The sequence below is a fragment of the Indicator indicator genome, chromosome 18 (assembly GCF_027791375.1).
Source record: "Indicator indicator isolate 239-I01 chromosome 18, UM_Iind_1.1, whole genome shotgun sequence".
NCBI classification, from domain to species: Eukaryota; Metazoa; Chordata; class Aves; order Piciformes; family Indicatoridae; genus Indicator; species Indicator indicator.
This window is the reverse complement of record NC_072027.1, coordinates 19,799,284-19,815,095: the sequence shown is the minus strand read 5'-3', so window position 1 is coordinate 19,815,095 and position 15,812 is coordinate 19,799,284. Positions and strand designations below refer to the sequence as shown.

The 15,812-nt window shown below is 59.1% G+C and overlaps 3 protein-coding genes across 3 annotated transcripts in view; all 3 read left to right on the top strand.

Moving 5' to 3' along the window:
* The first annotated feature begins 1,030 nt into the window (after positions 1-1,030).
* Positions 1,031-15,812, top strand: part of PCDHGC3 (protocadherin gamma subfamily C, 3) — a 48,272-nt gene continuing 33,490 nt past the window's right edge. The window contains exon 1 of the mRNA XM_054389064.1: positions 1,031-3,463. Within this exon, the coding sequence (XP_054245039.1) occupies positions 1,031-3,463 (2,433 nt within the window). The remainder of the gene's footprint in view (positions 3,464-15,812) is intronic.
* Positions 7,952-10,702, top strand: LOC128973129 (protocadherin gamma-C5-like). Its single transcript, XM_054389346.1, has one exon. The coding sequence runs from the start codon at positions 7,952-7,954 to the stop codon at positions 10,700-10,702; it is 2,751 nt and encodes a 916-aa protein (XP_054245321.1).
* LOC128973128 (protocadherin gamma-C5-like) lies at positions 10,863-13,328 on the top strand. Its single transcript, XM_054389345.1, has one exon. The coding sequence runs from the start codon at positions 10,863-10,865 to the stop codon at positions 13,326-13,328; it is 2,466 nt and encodes an 821-aa protein (XP_054245320.1).

Here is a 15,812-nt window from a genome sequence, read left to right as displayed (position 1 = left end):
CTTGCGCCTGATGGAAATCGGTACCGGGAAGTCAATCTGGGAGTAAACGGAGATTTCTGTCATTTTGGAGGGGGTGTAAAAGTTGTCTGCTGGGGCAGTGTTGGCGGTGGGAGGGGCGATGCTCCTGGGAACCCGTAGCAAGAGCTGCGGCCGGAGGACCTGCTCCTAACTCGGCAGCACCAAGTCCGCGTCGTTTTCCCGGCGTTACTGCCTTGGTGGCACACAGAGGCACGACGATACGACATTGTGGGGTGTGAGAAGGGGCTGAGGGGGAGGACCGGTATTCCGAAGGTCCCTAGGGACACTTGGAATTGTCTGGTTTTGCCAGGGATGGCTCACTCCGGCTCCCTCCGTGCCTCTGCTTACCTCTCCTTCCCTTATTGCCCTGTCTGCCTCTTTCCAGCAATTTTACCCCGGGCTATACCCCCCGTCCCTTCCATTTCCCTATATCGCCCCTTTTGGCGTCATCCTCTCCACCAATTCTTAGACCTTCCAGTTCTCCCTTACAGGCGATCTTCGCTGCCTCTCCCAGCCCGGTTGTCCTTATTTAGCTGAGTTTCCTGCAAGGTTTTGCCCTCCCTCCAGGGTGAACAGGTTTGAGCCCCGCTGCCGTGGGGCTGGGGGACGCCGCTCTTCCTCCCGGCGGGGCTTTCCGGGCAGCTGGCCCCGCGGAAGGACTCCTGTAACCCCGTGGTGGCTCTGTGCAGTTATTGGCCGGAACTCTGTGTGCCGCTGTCGGCCAATGATGGAGCGGGGGGGATCTGGCTGCCCGGCCCCGTTCGGAGCCGGGATGAGGCGCAGAAGGTCTCAGAGAGAGCCTGGGAGGGAGGGAGGAAGAGAGAGAGGGAGGGAGGTAGGGTGTGAGTCACGGCGGAGCCTGCATAGCAATGCCTGCCCTTCTCCCCGTCGGACGCCGCTTCCCGGGGCGAGCTGGACAGCGGCATGAGGGGGCGAGTTGAGGGTTTGTAGCCAGCGCTGGGGCGAGGGGAGGGGGGGGGGCACGAAGCAGAGAGAGCGACCGTCCTGTGCGATGACCGGCGTTGCTGTGAGGAGACGCGGGGTGACGACGGGGCAGGTACTGAGCCTCTTGCTTTTGTTCGGCCTTTCCAACTGGGTTTCCGCCGCTATTCGCTATGCGATCCCCGAGGAGGCGCGGAGAGGCTCGGCGGTAGGGAACGTGGTAGCCGACCTGGCGTTGGACCTCGGGAGGCTGCCGGGCCGCCGGTTGCGGGTGGTGTCCGGCGGCAACAAGAAGCACTTCGAGGTGGATCTGGCGAGCGGGGCGCTGCTGGTGAACGACCGGATAGACCGGGAAGAGCTCTGCGGTGCGCTCTCTCCCTGCATCCTCAGCTTTGAAATCTTGATGGAAAATCCGCTGGAGCTGTACAGCGGTACCGTGGAGATCCAAGACATCAATGACAACGACCCGGTTTTTCCCAGCAGCCAGGCGAGGCTGGAAATCAGCGAGTCTGTGGCGGCCGGAGCGCGCTTCCCGCTAGAGAGCGCGCAAGACCCCGATGTGGGAGTTAACTCTTTGCAGACCTACCAGCTCAGCGCCAACCCACACTTCGCGCTGGACGTGCAGACAAGGGTGGACGGCAGCAAGTATGCAGAGTTGGTGCTAGAGAAAGAGCTGGACAGGGAGGAGCAACGGGAGCTGCACCTGGTCTTGACCGCGCTGGATGGAGGCAGCCCGCCACGGTCGGCCCACGTGCAGATCCACATTGACGTTGTGGACGCCAACGATAACGCCCCAGTCTTCAACCAGTCCACCTACAAGGCAAACGTAAGGGAGAATACACCCAGTGGGACGCTGGTGGCCAAGATCAGTGCGTATGACCTGGACGATGGTCCCAGCGGAGAAGTCGTCTACTCCTTCAGCAGCCACACGCCCGCCAAGGTACGAGAGCTGTTTGCTCTGGACTCAGCCACGGGGGAGCTGAGGGTCAAGGGACAGCTGGACTACGAGGAAACAAAGCTGTATGAGATTTACTTACAGGCTAAAGACAAGGGTGCTGTTCCTGGCGTGGCCCACTGCAAAGTCCTGGTGGAAGTTGTGGATGTGAACGACAACACCCCGGAGGTGACGGTGACTTCTGTGTACAGTCCTGTGCCTGAAGATGCAGCCCCAGGGACGGTCGTAGCTCTGCTGAGCGTAACGGACTTGGACTCCCATGACAATGGCCTGGTGAACTGCTTCATTCCCCCTGGGATTCCATTCCTGCTCAGCTCCTCCCTCAAAAATTACTACACGTTGAAAACGAAAGCAGCTCTGGACCGGGAAAAGGCATCAGAGTACAACATCACTATCACAGCCAAGGACTCGGGCTCACCACCCTTGTCTGCAGTAAAAGAGATCCTGGTGCAGGTGTCAGACGTCAATGACAATGCACCCAAGTCTTCCCAGGACTCCTATGATGTGTATGTGCTGGAGAACAACGTGCCTGGCATCCCCATCCTTAACGTCAGCGCCACAGACCCGGACCTTGGGCGCAACGCCCATCTCTCCTACACTCTCTTTCAGAGTGACCCCACTGTAGGTCACCTCTTCTCCATCAACCGTGAGAATGGCACCCTCTACCTGCTCACCTCCCTGGACCATGAGGACCAGGTGGAGTTCAGCATGATGGTGCAGGTCCAGGATGGTGGCTCTCCACCTCTGGCTACTAACGTCTCGGTCAGCGTGTTTGTCACTGATGTCAATGACAATCCCCCAACCGTGCTGTACCCTCAGCCCAATGCCACCGACACCCACACTGATGTGGTGCCACCAGGCACCCCTGCTGGCTACATGGTCACCAAGGTGGTGGCGGTGGATGCAGATGCAGGGTACAACGCCTGGATCTCCTATACCCTGTTGCAGGCCACTGACCCCAGCCTCTTCTCGGTTGGCCTGCACAGTGGGGAGATCCTCACGGCCCGCCAGCTCCGGGAGGATGATGCTCCCCAGCACACCTTAGTCATCCTGCTGAAAGACCACGGGGAGCCTGTGCTGTCTTCCAGTGCCACTGTCTCTATCTCTGTGGCCGAGATGGTCAAGGAGGTGCTCACTGATCTCACTGATGCAGCTCCTGCCAATGATTCCAGGAAGCATGTGACTTTCTATCTCATCCTGGCTGTGATTTTGGTGTCAGCAGCTTTCTTCATCACCATCTTGTCAGTGGGCATCTTCAAGTGCTACAAGTGGAGGCGGTCGAAGGAGCTGTACAACAGCTCCAGGAGCACTGTGTACAGGACCCCAGGCCCCTTCCACCACATTGATGCTGTGCGGGGTGGCTACACCCCCCCCAACTTCTACCACCAGGTCTATCTCACCACGGACTCTCGCCAGAGTGATCTCCTGTGTAAAAAGCCTTTCACTTCCAGCCCTTTGGGCAGTCGCCAGAGCACCATGAGGAATGGTGAGCCAGGGCTGTACCACCAGATCGTGGGCACTGCCAGCCGGCTCCCTGCGCCTGCTGAGGTAATGTAGCTCCTTCTGTGGCATGTCCCAGTGCCGGGCAGGGTGATGGTTCACTTGTGCCATATGCATACGGTAGCAGATGGGGGCTGGGGGAATATCCAGTCGTGCCACGCCTCTGAAGAGGCTGACCAGGTCTTCTTCAGAGTCAAATGAGCCATCCAAAGTGTCCATGACACTTGCATCCTGGTGAGCAGGATCACATGAGTCAGTTCTCTCAGGTTCATCAGCCTGTGTCTTTCTGCTGCAGTTTTGGGTCCACCTTGCATGAGTAAGCAGTGGAGGCTGATGTCAGCTTGCAACCACTTGCAAATCCTTGGCAGAAAGGTTGTTGCTGATGGTTATTTCCTTCCCTTTGCAAAAAGGCAGCCAAGAGGAGCACTTGTGGGGTCAGGCACCGGGAGGGGAATGTAGCCTCTCTGTGTCGCATCCTGGTGTGAGCTGGGGAGGTAATGGTGAAAATGGGGCTGGGAGCCACTTCCCATGTGCACCATGCAGAGCTGAAAGATGATGCTGGTTCCTCCTGTAGAGAGACCGTGGCCACAGAGCAGCCCTTCCTGTCTGTCTCACATCATATTTGTTTCCTGATGGTTCCGGTTTTGTTTCCATGGAATTCTTGTCACGATGTTCTCTCCAGGGTGTGTGTAGGGGGTGGGTGGGATTGCATTTTACCTCAGCTGCTTACAGGGTTCTGTTGAGCTGCACAGTGGCTCTGAGCAGGACGGTGAGTCCTCCACCCAGGTGTTGTTTTAAGAACCCTATTCCAAGCCTTGTAAACGTGCTGCCTCCGTGTGATGTCTGATGTCCTGATAGAACAAACTGCAGCTGAGAAGGCGTCTGCACATGGCAGGCAGCTCCTGTGCTTCTTCCCTGGGTGGGCATCATGCAGCTTAATTTGAGAGCTTGCAATTTATAGGAATGCTTCGATCCTCAGAGGTGAGGCTGGGTGGTGGATCCAGTGGATGAAGCGTGGGGGGGATCTGATGGGCTTCCAAGGTGGTTGGTGCCAGTAGCATAACCCTTCCCCGGAGGACGTGGGTAGATTCCTGAGAGCAGAAGGAAATGAGGTGCAGAGGAAGCTGTTCATGGGTGTGGGGCTGCCTGTGCTGCCTGCTCGCTGTGGCCAAATCACAGGCGGAGGCAGAAACCTCCCAGAATTATCTGATGGTTTTTTTTTTAACTCTTCTCTCTCTTGCGTCGCTGCTCAGACTCAGCACTTCTGAGCTGTGGCAGGTGGAGACAGCTGCAGGAGCAAGTGTTCCTCTTGCATTGTGTGGGCTGAGCTACAGCTAGGGACAAGGATATCACCTCTAACAAAGGGTCCTGACAAGATGCACCCCCCGGGGTGGGGGCAGTAAATCGTTTGAGACTGGGGATGAAAGAAGGTGATAATGGGCAGGCAGCAAGCCTGAGCCCTAGCCATGGCTCCTCCCTTCTCCCCAGTGCTGGAAAGGCACTGGCAGCGAGAAACCAGCTCAGCTGGCACTGGGCCCTGGATTTTCAGTCTTAGAGGTGACAGAAGATCCAACCCAGTGCCATGGACTGTGCCAATCCTGCAAAGGCTTTAGACCTCTTTGCTCTGCAGTGCAACAGCCAGACCCCAAAAACCAATGCAGTGGGGATGGCGCTGGTCCCATCTGTGACAGGTGTCGTGTCCTGCCGTGAGGGATCCTACCCTGCAGCATCTCCAGTGATCCCTCAGCTCACTGGGTTGTCTGGGTCAGGGTCTTTCCACAGGGTGAGCTTTAGCCCTCTGGAACTGGGTCCTTGACCCTTTCCTGCCTCCCCACCCTGGGCTTTTGCAGACATAAATAACAGCAGGATCCACTGTGTGAAACCTGTCTCTTGCTCCAGTGCTGTTGTGACCAAATCACCTAGGGACACTGAGCAGAATCTGCCATGGGCTTCACAGGGAGTGTCTGCTGAGGCACTGCAGCAGCACCAAACCTATTCCCAGGGGTGCAGCACTCCATGCTGCCAGTGGCCATGTCTGTCACCCAGCTGTGCTATGTGCAGCCCTGCCTGGGATTGAGGGCAGGGCACATCCCAGAGCCATGGTCACTGAGACAGCTTTCTCCTGGTGGCACCGTCGGAAGCCCTCAAGGAAGGAGTAGGTCCAAGCGAGTACTGGTCTCTGGACGTTGAGAAACGCACTTGCCAAGAATTTTGCTACGTTGGTCCTTTAAGAATACTTCCTACTCAATCGCGAGGTTCCTTGCTCTGTCTTTTCCTGACTGGCAGTAGAGTGGTCCCACCCCGTGGCTCTTGGAACGGACAGCGAGAGGCTGCAGAGGGGAGGGCAGCCCCCTGAGGGCAACACCTTCATTGTATCTGTCCACGGACGGTGTCCCTGTCACCATCCACCGTGTTGGGCGTGGGTGGACCCATCCTCTCTCATCTGTTCCTCCAGGTTCCCTTGGTGCTCAGGTGATGGAGAGAGGCAGGGTACCAGGTAGGAGCTGACTCCCCTGCCTGTCACACTGCTGTGGACTGCATCCCCTGCAAGGGTCTGCATGCACCCAAGAGAGGTCAGGTTGGCCTTGATTGTGCTGAAGGCAGGACCCCAGGGCTTGATTGCACAAAGCTTCTGCAGGGCTATGAACCAAGCTAATCCCCTGCAGCTTGCCACCAACCTCTAGGACAGGGTGTGTCGGTGTGAGCTGAAATTCCCCCCCACCAACAATAACCAGGCTAGCCCAGTCTGGAAGCAAATGAAAAGCTGTATTTACAAGCAGAGCCTAAAATCTACAATGAAATGCAATGAATATGTACAAATATACAAAATTCACAACATTCACAAATATATACAATCAACAGAAAAAGCACAATCGATCTCCCTTTGCTTCCCCCCAAGGGGACCCTCCCAAAGGGGCCTCCCTCTCCCAGGAGCTTCCCCCCCAGACCCCCCTGGACAGAGAAGCAGAGTTAGTTAAGCAGAAAGTTGTTAACTTAGCTGCCAAGGTCAGTACGTGTTATCTTCAGCCAGAAGAGAAGAAGAAACAGCAGCCAGACAGCCCAGCAACTGCCCCCACTGCCGAACGCAGAATGTGCCGAATGCCTACTTTGTTTTGGGTAATAGTTCTTAAACATTTCTATCTATCCAATGGAAGTGTTTAGAACAATCGTTATTTTGCTTTCTTACACCCAATAGTGACTTATTTACATTCTTTCACTTTCTCTGTTCTGAACTTTGCAAGGAAAAATTAAAAAGACAGTTTCAAACCATCACACAGGGAAAGGAGGAAATTCCAGCTCCTCTCTCTGCTGGGGAGGCTGAGACCCCTGGGTTTGCCCTCTGGGAGACTGCTCATCTGCAAAGCTGTGTCTGCCACAGAACTTCTGTACTTGTCTGCCAAGTGAGAGGCTCAGGCCTCCTTTGTAGTGTGATGTCCTCACCTAATGTGATTCAGTGGTAGTCTAGTGGGCTTGCTAGCTGGCTCTGTGTGTATCTTGGATACTGTGAGTCATAGAATTATAGAATAGTTGGGGTTGGAAGGGACCTTAAAGAAGGTCATCCCCTTCCTTGTCTCACAATGGGGAAGGGGCATCCAGCCAGGTTTGTGTGGGAAGCAATTGCATTATGGCTTTCAATGGTTCACCCATCTCTGCCCTCCCACCTTCTGCCTCTGATAACCCATGGGGCCTGGCAGGGGTGGGGATCTTTGTCCTGGTGTGAGTTCTCCTGTCTGATGGTGGTACTAGTGCAATTGTGTTCCAGCACTGAGTGTCTTCCTGTCTTCTGCCTCTGACACCCACGGGGCCTGGCAGGGATGGGCATCCCTGTCCTAGTGTGAGCTCTTATGTGAGGCAGTGGTACTGGTGGCTGTGATGCCTCACTTAAAAGAGGCAACCCTAGGGTCTGGGCAGCAGCTACAGCATTAGCTGGGGGAGAGAAAAGGAGTGGGAGAAGAGCCCCTGGCACCTCAGGGCTCTAACAAGCACCTTTTCATCAGGCATGAAAAGTCCTTTGGCTGGCATTCATGACAGCTGCCCTTTGTCTGTGGGTGCGATGTGAAGCCACCATTGGGGGAGAGCACAGGGAGGGCTTGTACCTAAGCTTCCAGGCTGCCAGGACGTGCAGTTTCCCTGCGAACGGGAAGCGAGCTGTTGGATCAAGTGCCTCAGGCTGGCAGAGGGGAGGCCGGGGGTGGCAGCCCTGCTTGATACCAGTTCAGGCTCCCCCACTTCTTGCACGTCCGGGGACCGACTGCTGGCAGAGAGAGGATGCAGCTCTCGGCCAATTGGGAGCTGATCTGAAGCGGGGGGGAGAAAGCTGCTTCTCTCCCCCACCCCCCCCCCTTTCCACCTCCGCGCTGGGGCTGTGATTCAGTTCCCCTCCCCCAGCCCACCCCCTCTGCTCGGAGCTGACAGCCGGAGCTGCAGCCTGCCGGAGCCCCGGAGCTGTTTTCCAAGCCGTGGTAGAGAGACCCGGGGATTTTTTTTCACCAGCTTCCCAGTGCCTGCTGCGTCCTGGGCCGGACACACATGGACATGGAGAGCATCAGCCTCCAGCGACCCACTTGGAAATGGCAAGTACTGAGTTTGTTTGCGCTCTTCGGCTGGGGCTGGGTCTCCGGGCAGATCCGTTACTCAGTGCTTGAGGAGTCGGAGGTGGGAACCGTGGTGGGGAACGTGGCCCAAGACCTAGGCTTGAAGGTGGAGGACCTGCCAGGTCGCAGGTTGCGCCTGGGCTCGGAGGAGAGCCGGCAGCACTTTGCCGTGCGCCTAGACAGTGGAGCGCTGGTGGTCAGCCAGCAGCTGGACCGGGAGCGGCTGTGCGGAGCGGCTGCCAGCTGTGTGCTGTCAGTGCAGGTGGTGACAGAAAACCCCCTGCAGCTCTTCCGTCTGGAAGTGGAGATCCTGGACTTGAACGACAACTCTCCAAGCTTCCCCACCACTCACCGCAGCCTGCGCATCGCCGAGTCTGCCACGGTCGGGGCACGTTTCCCCCTGGAGAGCGCGCAGGACCCCGATGTGGGCACCAATGCTGTGGGCTCTTACCGGCTGAGCCCCAACTCTCACTTCTCCCTGGACATCAGGCAGCAGCAGGATGGCAAACTCTTCCCAGAGCTGGTGCTGGAGCGTGCCCTGGACCGGGAAGAGAAGCCAGAACTGCAGCTGGTGCTGACGGCCGTGGATGGGGGGAGCCCAGCCCGCTCAGGCACAGCGCAGATAATGGTTCTGGTCCTGGATGTCAATGACAACGCGCCCACCTTTGACCATGCCACCTACAAGGTGCAAGTCCCTGAAAACACTCCTGTGGGGTCCCTGCTCCTCCGGCTCAATGCGTCTGACCCTGACGAGGGCCCCAACGGGCAGGTGCAGTACTCCTTTGGGCTGCACACCTCTGACTCCGTCCGGAGGCTCTTCACCCTTGATCTCCGCAGTGGTGAGGTCCGGGTGAGCGGAGCCCTGGATTTTGAGGAATCCCCTTTCTATGAGATTTATGTGCGAGCCCACGATGAAGGGGTCCCGGAGATGGAGGGCCACTGTGTGCTGCGGGTGGAAGTGGTGGACACCAATGACAACCCACCAGAGGTGCTGCTCACCTCCCTGCTGAACCCAGTGCCAGAAGACACCCTGCCAGAGACTGTTGTGGGGCTCTTCAATATACGGGACCGAGACTCGGGGGCCAATGGGGTTGTGAGCTTGGAGATCTCCCCCAGTGTGCCTTTTGCCATTAGGTCTCTTCAGAACCATTTCTCCCTGATCACCAGGGAGAGCCTGGACCGAGAGGCTACCTCACAGTACGTAGTGGCACTGATTGCTCAGGATGGTGGGGTTCCTGCCCTCACCTCAACACTTACGCTGCTCCTGAATATATCTGATGTGAATGACAACCCCCCACGCTTCTCGCAGCCCTCCTACGATGCCTTCCTCCCAGAGAACAACCCGCCTGGCTCCCTGCTGTGCACTGTCTCTGCCTCGGACCCTGACGACGGGGTTAATTCCCGGCTTGTTTACTCCATACAGAGTGGGCAAGTGCAGGGCGCCCCCACCTCTTCCTTTGTTCACATCGATCCTGACAATGGCAACCTCTACGCTCAGCGCACCTTTGACTTCGAGCTGCTGCAGGTTCTGCCGGTTTCTGTGGCTGTGCGGGACTCAGGTTCCCCCCCACTCCATGCCAACGTTACCGTTTACATCTTTGTGCTGGACCAGAACGACCACTCCCCCACCATCCTGCACCCTGCCAGTGACGGGGATGGCCCAGCACCCCAGAGGGTTCCACTCTCTGCCCCACCGGCCTACCTGGTCACCAAGGTGACAGCAGTGGATGCGGATGCTGGGCACAACGCCTGGCTTTCGTACCACCTGCTGCCTCAGTCCACCGACCCCTCTTTGTTCCACATGTCCCTGTACACTGGGGAGGTGCGGACGGCACGTGCCCTCCAGGACACAGACGTGATGGTGCAGCAGCTCGTTGTCCAGGTGACAGACAACGGTGACCCCCCACTCTCCACCACTGTCACCATCACCGTGGCCCTGGAGGAGACAGCCCCGGAAGAGAGCTACAAACCTCGGGATTTTCTGTCTGCTGCCAAGGAGAAGCCGGACCTGACCCTCTACCTGATCATTGCTCTGGCGGCCGTTAGCACCATGGCTTTAGCCACTGTCACCCTCCTGGCTGCCCGGTGCCTCCGTCGCAGAGGCCCCTCGCCCTACTGCTGTTGCTGGCTTAGCGAGTCGCCTTCCCGGGACTTCTTCAAGCACTCCAGCCCCAAGCTGCAGCTCAACTCCGACGGCACCCTCAAGTACATGGAGGTCACCCTACGACCCACCGACTCCCAGTCCCAATGCTACAGCACCTGCTTCTCCCAAGGCTCTGACCGGAGCGATTTCACCTTCCTCCGGCCTTGCCCGCCCTCTGCCACCCTACCGAGGGAAACCGAGGCTTTCCTTTCCGCTACGGGTACGCTGCGGGACCCCGGCCAGGTGAGAGCCATGGGGCCGAGGGAAGGCGGTGCCGGTGCGGGGCTCGTCGGGCGCCCAGACCGCGCATATCCTGGCTCTGTCCCCCTCCCCCCCAACCCCCCGGCACCACCGTCCCCCGTGGCCGCTGTTGCTACCCTGCCACGGGGGTCCGGGGAGGGGGGTGCGGGGTGCGCGGAGCCGCCGCCGCTGTCGGGAAAGCTCCGCGCAGGTTCGCGCCGCGCGGCAACAGTCCGTGGGTTGCGATTGGCGCCGGTGTTGCTGTCCTGGGAAAGGAGCTCGGCGATTGGAGGAGCGGCTAAGGGCTGAGAGCCAATAGCGAAGCGTCTTGCGCGGAGCCCCGGCGTCCTCCCGTCGCCCCCTCCCCACCGAACCGCGTCCGCCCCAAACAATGAATGGGAGCGGCGAGCGCTGAGCGCGGCCCCCGGAGCGCGGAGGGCATCGCTCCCCGGCCGCCCAGCCGGCAAGGATGCCCAGGGCAGGGCAGGCGGGCCGGGCCCTGGGGCTGCCCCGTGTCGTCTCCTTCTGTTTGTTCTTGCACAGCTCCTCGGCTCAGATCCGGTACAGCATCCCGGAGGAGCTCACCCGGGGAGCCTTCGTGGGCAATATCGCGAAGGACCTGGGTACCGATGTGGCAAAACTGGCGGCAGCTAACCTGCAGGTACTGTCTGATTCGGATTCCCAGTACTTCTCGGTCAATGTGAACACCGGCATTATCATGGTCAGCGAGCGAATAGACCGGGAGCAGCTCTGTGGGCAGAACCCTCGCTGCTTCCTCCACCTGAAACTTGCCATCGAGAACCCCGTGGAGTTTTACCGTATCGAGGTGGAGATCCTGGACATCAATGACAACCCCCCGGAGTTCCCCAGTGAAGAGGTGTCCTTGCGCATCTACGAGCTGGCCTCCTTGGGTGCCCGCTTCCCAATCCAGCCTGCCCAGGACCCCGACGTGGGCACCAACACCTTGCAGACCTATCACCTGAGTGCCAATGAGAACTTCAACCTCAACGTGAAGGCACGCACTGATGGGGGGAAGTTCCCTGAGCTGGTGCTGGAGAGGGCCCTGGACCGGGAATTCAGAGCTTTCCACTACCTGGTCCTGACTGCTGAAGACGGGGGCTCACCCCCCAAGTCCAGCAAGATCCGCATCACTATTCAGGTCCTGGATGCCAATGACAACCACCCAGTCTTTGACAAACCATCGTACGGAGCCCGCTTGGTGGAGAACTCCCCCCTGGGCACCCTTGTGGTGAAGTTAAATGCCACGGACGTGGATGAAGGGCCCAACGGAGACATCCGCTACTCCCTCAGCAGCCACAACTCGGCTGCCTTACGCCAGATCTTTGCCATCGATGAGCAAACCGGGGAGATCCGTGTCCAGGGCAACCTGGACTTCGAGGAGGCGACGGTGTACGAGATCGAAGTGGAGGCCAAAGACATGGGGTCGCCCACGATGGAGGAGCACTGCAGTGTGGTGGTGGAAATCACTGACGTCAACGACAATGCACCTGAGGTCATTCTTACCTCCTTCTCTAGCTCCTTGAGCGAGGATGCACCCCCAGGCACGGTGGTGGCCGTGATACATGTCAGAGACAGGGACTCTGGTGAGCAGGGCAAGGTCCAGTGCCACGTGTCCCCAGACCTTCCCTTCCAGCTGCGTAAGGACTACGAGCACCAGTACTCGCTGCTAACCAGCACCCGATTGGATCGGGAGCGTATTGCCTACTACAACATCACTGTCTCTGCCTCAGACCTGGGCAGTCCCCCGCTTTCCCGCCACACCGTTCTGCCAATCACCCTGGCAGACGTCAACGACAACACGCCCCAGTTTGAGCAAGCATCCTATGAAGTGCTGGTGGCAGAAAACAACCCAGTGGGCAGCGTGCTGGTTACAGTCTCTGCTGCCGACCCTGACTCGGAGCAGAATTCCCGCCTCTCCTACTCCATCCTACGAGCTGGCGGGACAGATCCGGGCTTGGATCCCACTCGCTACCTCTCCATACATCCCACGAGTGGGCAGGTCTCTGCCAAGCTTCCCTTTGACTACGAGCAAACCACCTATCTCCAGTTCCACGTGGAGGTCTCTGATGGTGGCTCCCCAGCCCTGAGGAACAGGACACTGGTTCACATTTTCATAGTGGACCAGAATGACAATGCTCCGCAGGTGCATTTCCCCAGGGCCGGGGAGGACTCTGCTACCCAGCTCCGAATCTCCCCTTCCATCACCCCTCCTGCTCTCATCACCAAGGTGGTGGCCATAGATGCGGACTCGGGGCGCAACGCCTGGCTCTCCTACCACCTCGTGGAAGCCACAGAGCCAGGGCTTTTCAGCATGGCCCTGCGCTCCGGGGAGATCCGGGTCATGAGGGCCCTGCAGGAAACCGATGCCTCTGCTCACGAACTGCTGGTGGTTGTCCGGGATGCCGGGGAGCCCCCACTCTCCACAGCTGTCACACTGGTGGTGCTGGTGGAGGAGAGGGGCCCAGAGGCCTTGCAGGGCTCTGAGGCTCGGGCCATGGACGGTGGGGGCTTACCCACCATTACCTTGTACCTGATTGTGTCCCTGGTGCTCATCTCCACCATCTCACTGGTGGGACTGGTGGTGCTGGGTGTGCGGTGCCTGCGGCGGGGCTCAGCACCTGCCGACCAGGGCTGTTGCGTGGAGAGTGTGAACACGCTTCAGCCCCCTCCCAGCCACATTTTCGGGCACTTGCACTATGAGCCTAAGCAAGGGGACACGGTGATGGGCGTCCAGGTGACAGCCACGGCACCCCCCGCCCCGCGGTACCGCTCCTGCTTCTCGCCCGTCTCAGATATCAGCGAGTTCATGTTCGTCAAACCCTCCGCGGCCCCCGCCGGTGCCCACCCGCCGGATCGCAGCCACTGCAGCGAGGTGAGCTCGGGACCGTGTGTGTCGTGCTCCTGCCACGCCTGATCGGTGGCTGCCGGGGCTCGGCACCGGAGCAGCTCGGGATGCGGCATCCCCTAGCCGACTTTGGGGAGGGGGATCCCCGCCGGTGCCCCGTTCCTAGCAGCCGGACAGGGCGGAACGGCGGGGGTGTGTGTGTGGGGTGTTCCCATTACCACGAGTTCCCCGGTTGCAGCAGGGTGGGGGTGGGGGAGAAATAGTGGCGGCGGCGGGGCGGGGTGTGTCGGGGGGGAGCTACGCCGTGCGTATTTTGGGGAAGGCAGTAGAGGAGGAGGAGGAGGGAGAGAAAAATGAGGAGGAGGAGGAGGGTGCTGTGGAAAGACGTAAAACTGTCACTCGGTCCGTCCCCCCGGCTCGCCGACTTTGTGTGCCTTTGCCTGCCGAGAAGCAGCTCAGCCACCCGGGCTGCGATCGTCCTCCACTCACCCCCTCCATCCCTCCCTGCCCTGCTCCGGCACGGCGGCTTCCTCCTTGCGCAACGCGTTCGGACCCCCCCCCCACCCCCGCCTCGCCTCCCCGGGTCGCGAGGGTTCCGGCACGGCGGCGGCTGCCGGGGCCGGCAGCGGGGGCGGGGAGGCGGGGGAAGCTGTGTGGAAACATTGCCGCCGCTCCGCGCTGCTCCGCGCACACACAGCGGCGGCCACGGGATGCTCGGGGCACGGAGTTTGCCATGGCAGCTCCCGCTGCTGCTGCCAGTCTTCTCCTGCCTGGTGGCTCCCAGCAGCTCCCAGCTCCGCTACTCCGTGCCCGAGGACCGAGAGCCGGGCTCTGCAGTGGGTGACCTGGCCAAGGACCTCGGGGTGGACGTGCGGAGTCTGACCAGTCGCAACCTACGCCTGGTGAGCGAGAGTGGACAGCGACACTTCCAGGTGGACCTGGCAGCGGGTGTGCTGCTCCTCGACAGCAGGCTGGACCGGGAGGCGCTGTGCGGGCAGAGCCCCACCTGCTCTTTGCACCTCCAGCTTGTCATGGAGAATCCCCTCCAGCTCCACCGTGTTGAGGTGGACGTCCTCGACGTGAACGACAACGCACCCCAGTTCCCCAAGCCGGAGGTGGTCTTGGAGATCACTGAGGTAGCCAACCCTGGGACTCGGCTACCCTTGGAGGTAGCAGAAGATCCAGATATGGGCTCTAACTCCATCTCCACCTACGAGCTCAGCCCCAGCAAGCATTTTGCCTTGAGTATCAATGTGAGGGGAGATGGAGTTAAAATGCCTGAGATAGTACTTGAAAAAGCGCTGGACAGAGAGAAAGTGGCTGTCCACCACCTGACGCTGACAGCCCTGGACGGGGGCAACCCGGTGAAATCTGGCACTGCCAGGGTTACCATCCATGTCCTGGATGCAAATGATAACCCTCCTGTCTGTGAGCCACCCATATCCAAGGTCCACCTGGAGGAGAACGTGCCGGTGGGCACTCTGGTCACCAAGTTGAATGTTACTGACCTGGACGAAGGTCCCAACGGGGACGTGGAATATTCTTTCAAAATCAGCAACAACTCCCCTGGTAAATTCACCAAGCTCTTCGCCTTAGATCCCCAGACAGGAGAGATCAGAACAAAAGCTCCTCTGGATTATGAGGAATCCAATGCTTACGAGATCGCTGTTCGAGCCAGGGACAAGGGGTCCCCAGCCATGGAAGGACACTGCCACCTGCGAGTGGAACTGATTGATATCAACGATAACAGCCCTGAGATCGTGCTGACCTCTCTCTCCAGCCCAGTGCAGGAGGATGCTACCCTGGGCACTGTGATTGCCCTCATCGGTGTGAAGGACAGCGACTCGGGGGCCAACGGGCTGGTGCGGCTGCAGGTAGGGAAGGAACTCCCTTTCAAGCTGGTCTCATCTTTTAAAGAGCATTTCTCGCTGGTCACAAATGGCCCCCTTGACCGGGAGAAGGCCAGCGGCTACAACGTCACGGTGAGGGCTGTGGATTCGGGGTCCCCGCAGAGGGTGACCCAAAAAACCTTTTACCTCCCAATCGCTGACGTGAACGACAATGCGCCCAATTTCTCCAGCCCCTTTGACACTGCTCACGTTCAGGAGAACGCCCTTCCCGGCACTTCTGTTTTCTCAGTGTCGGCGTCGGATCCCGATGAAGGGAGCAACGCCAAGCTGTCTTACTCCATCCTGGACAACGGGGTTCAGGACGTACCCATCTCAACCTACTTCCGGATTGACCAGGACAACGGCACCATCTACACTGTGCGGGCTCTGGACTATGAGCAGGACAAGGTGTTCCAGGTGCCCGTGGGGGTGAAGGATGATGGCTCTCCTGCGCTCAGTAGCACTACTGTAGTCCACGTGTTTGTGCTGGATGAGAACGACAATGCCCCCACCATTGTCTACCCGACGGTCCCTAAGGGCTCTGCTTTCCACCAAACCATCCCAGCCTTGGCAGAACCTGGCTATCTGGTCACCAAAATCGTGGCTGTCGATGCTGACAGTGGCCACAATGCCTGGCTGTCCTACCAGCTGCAGGAGAGCGCTG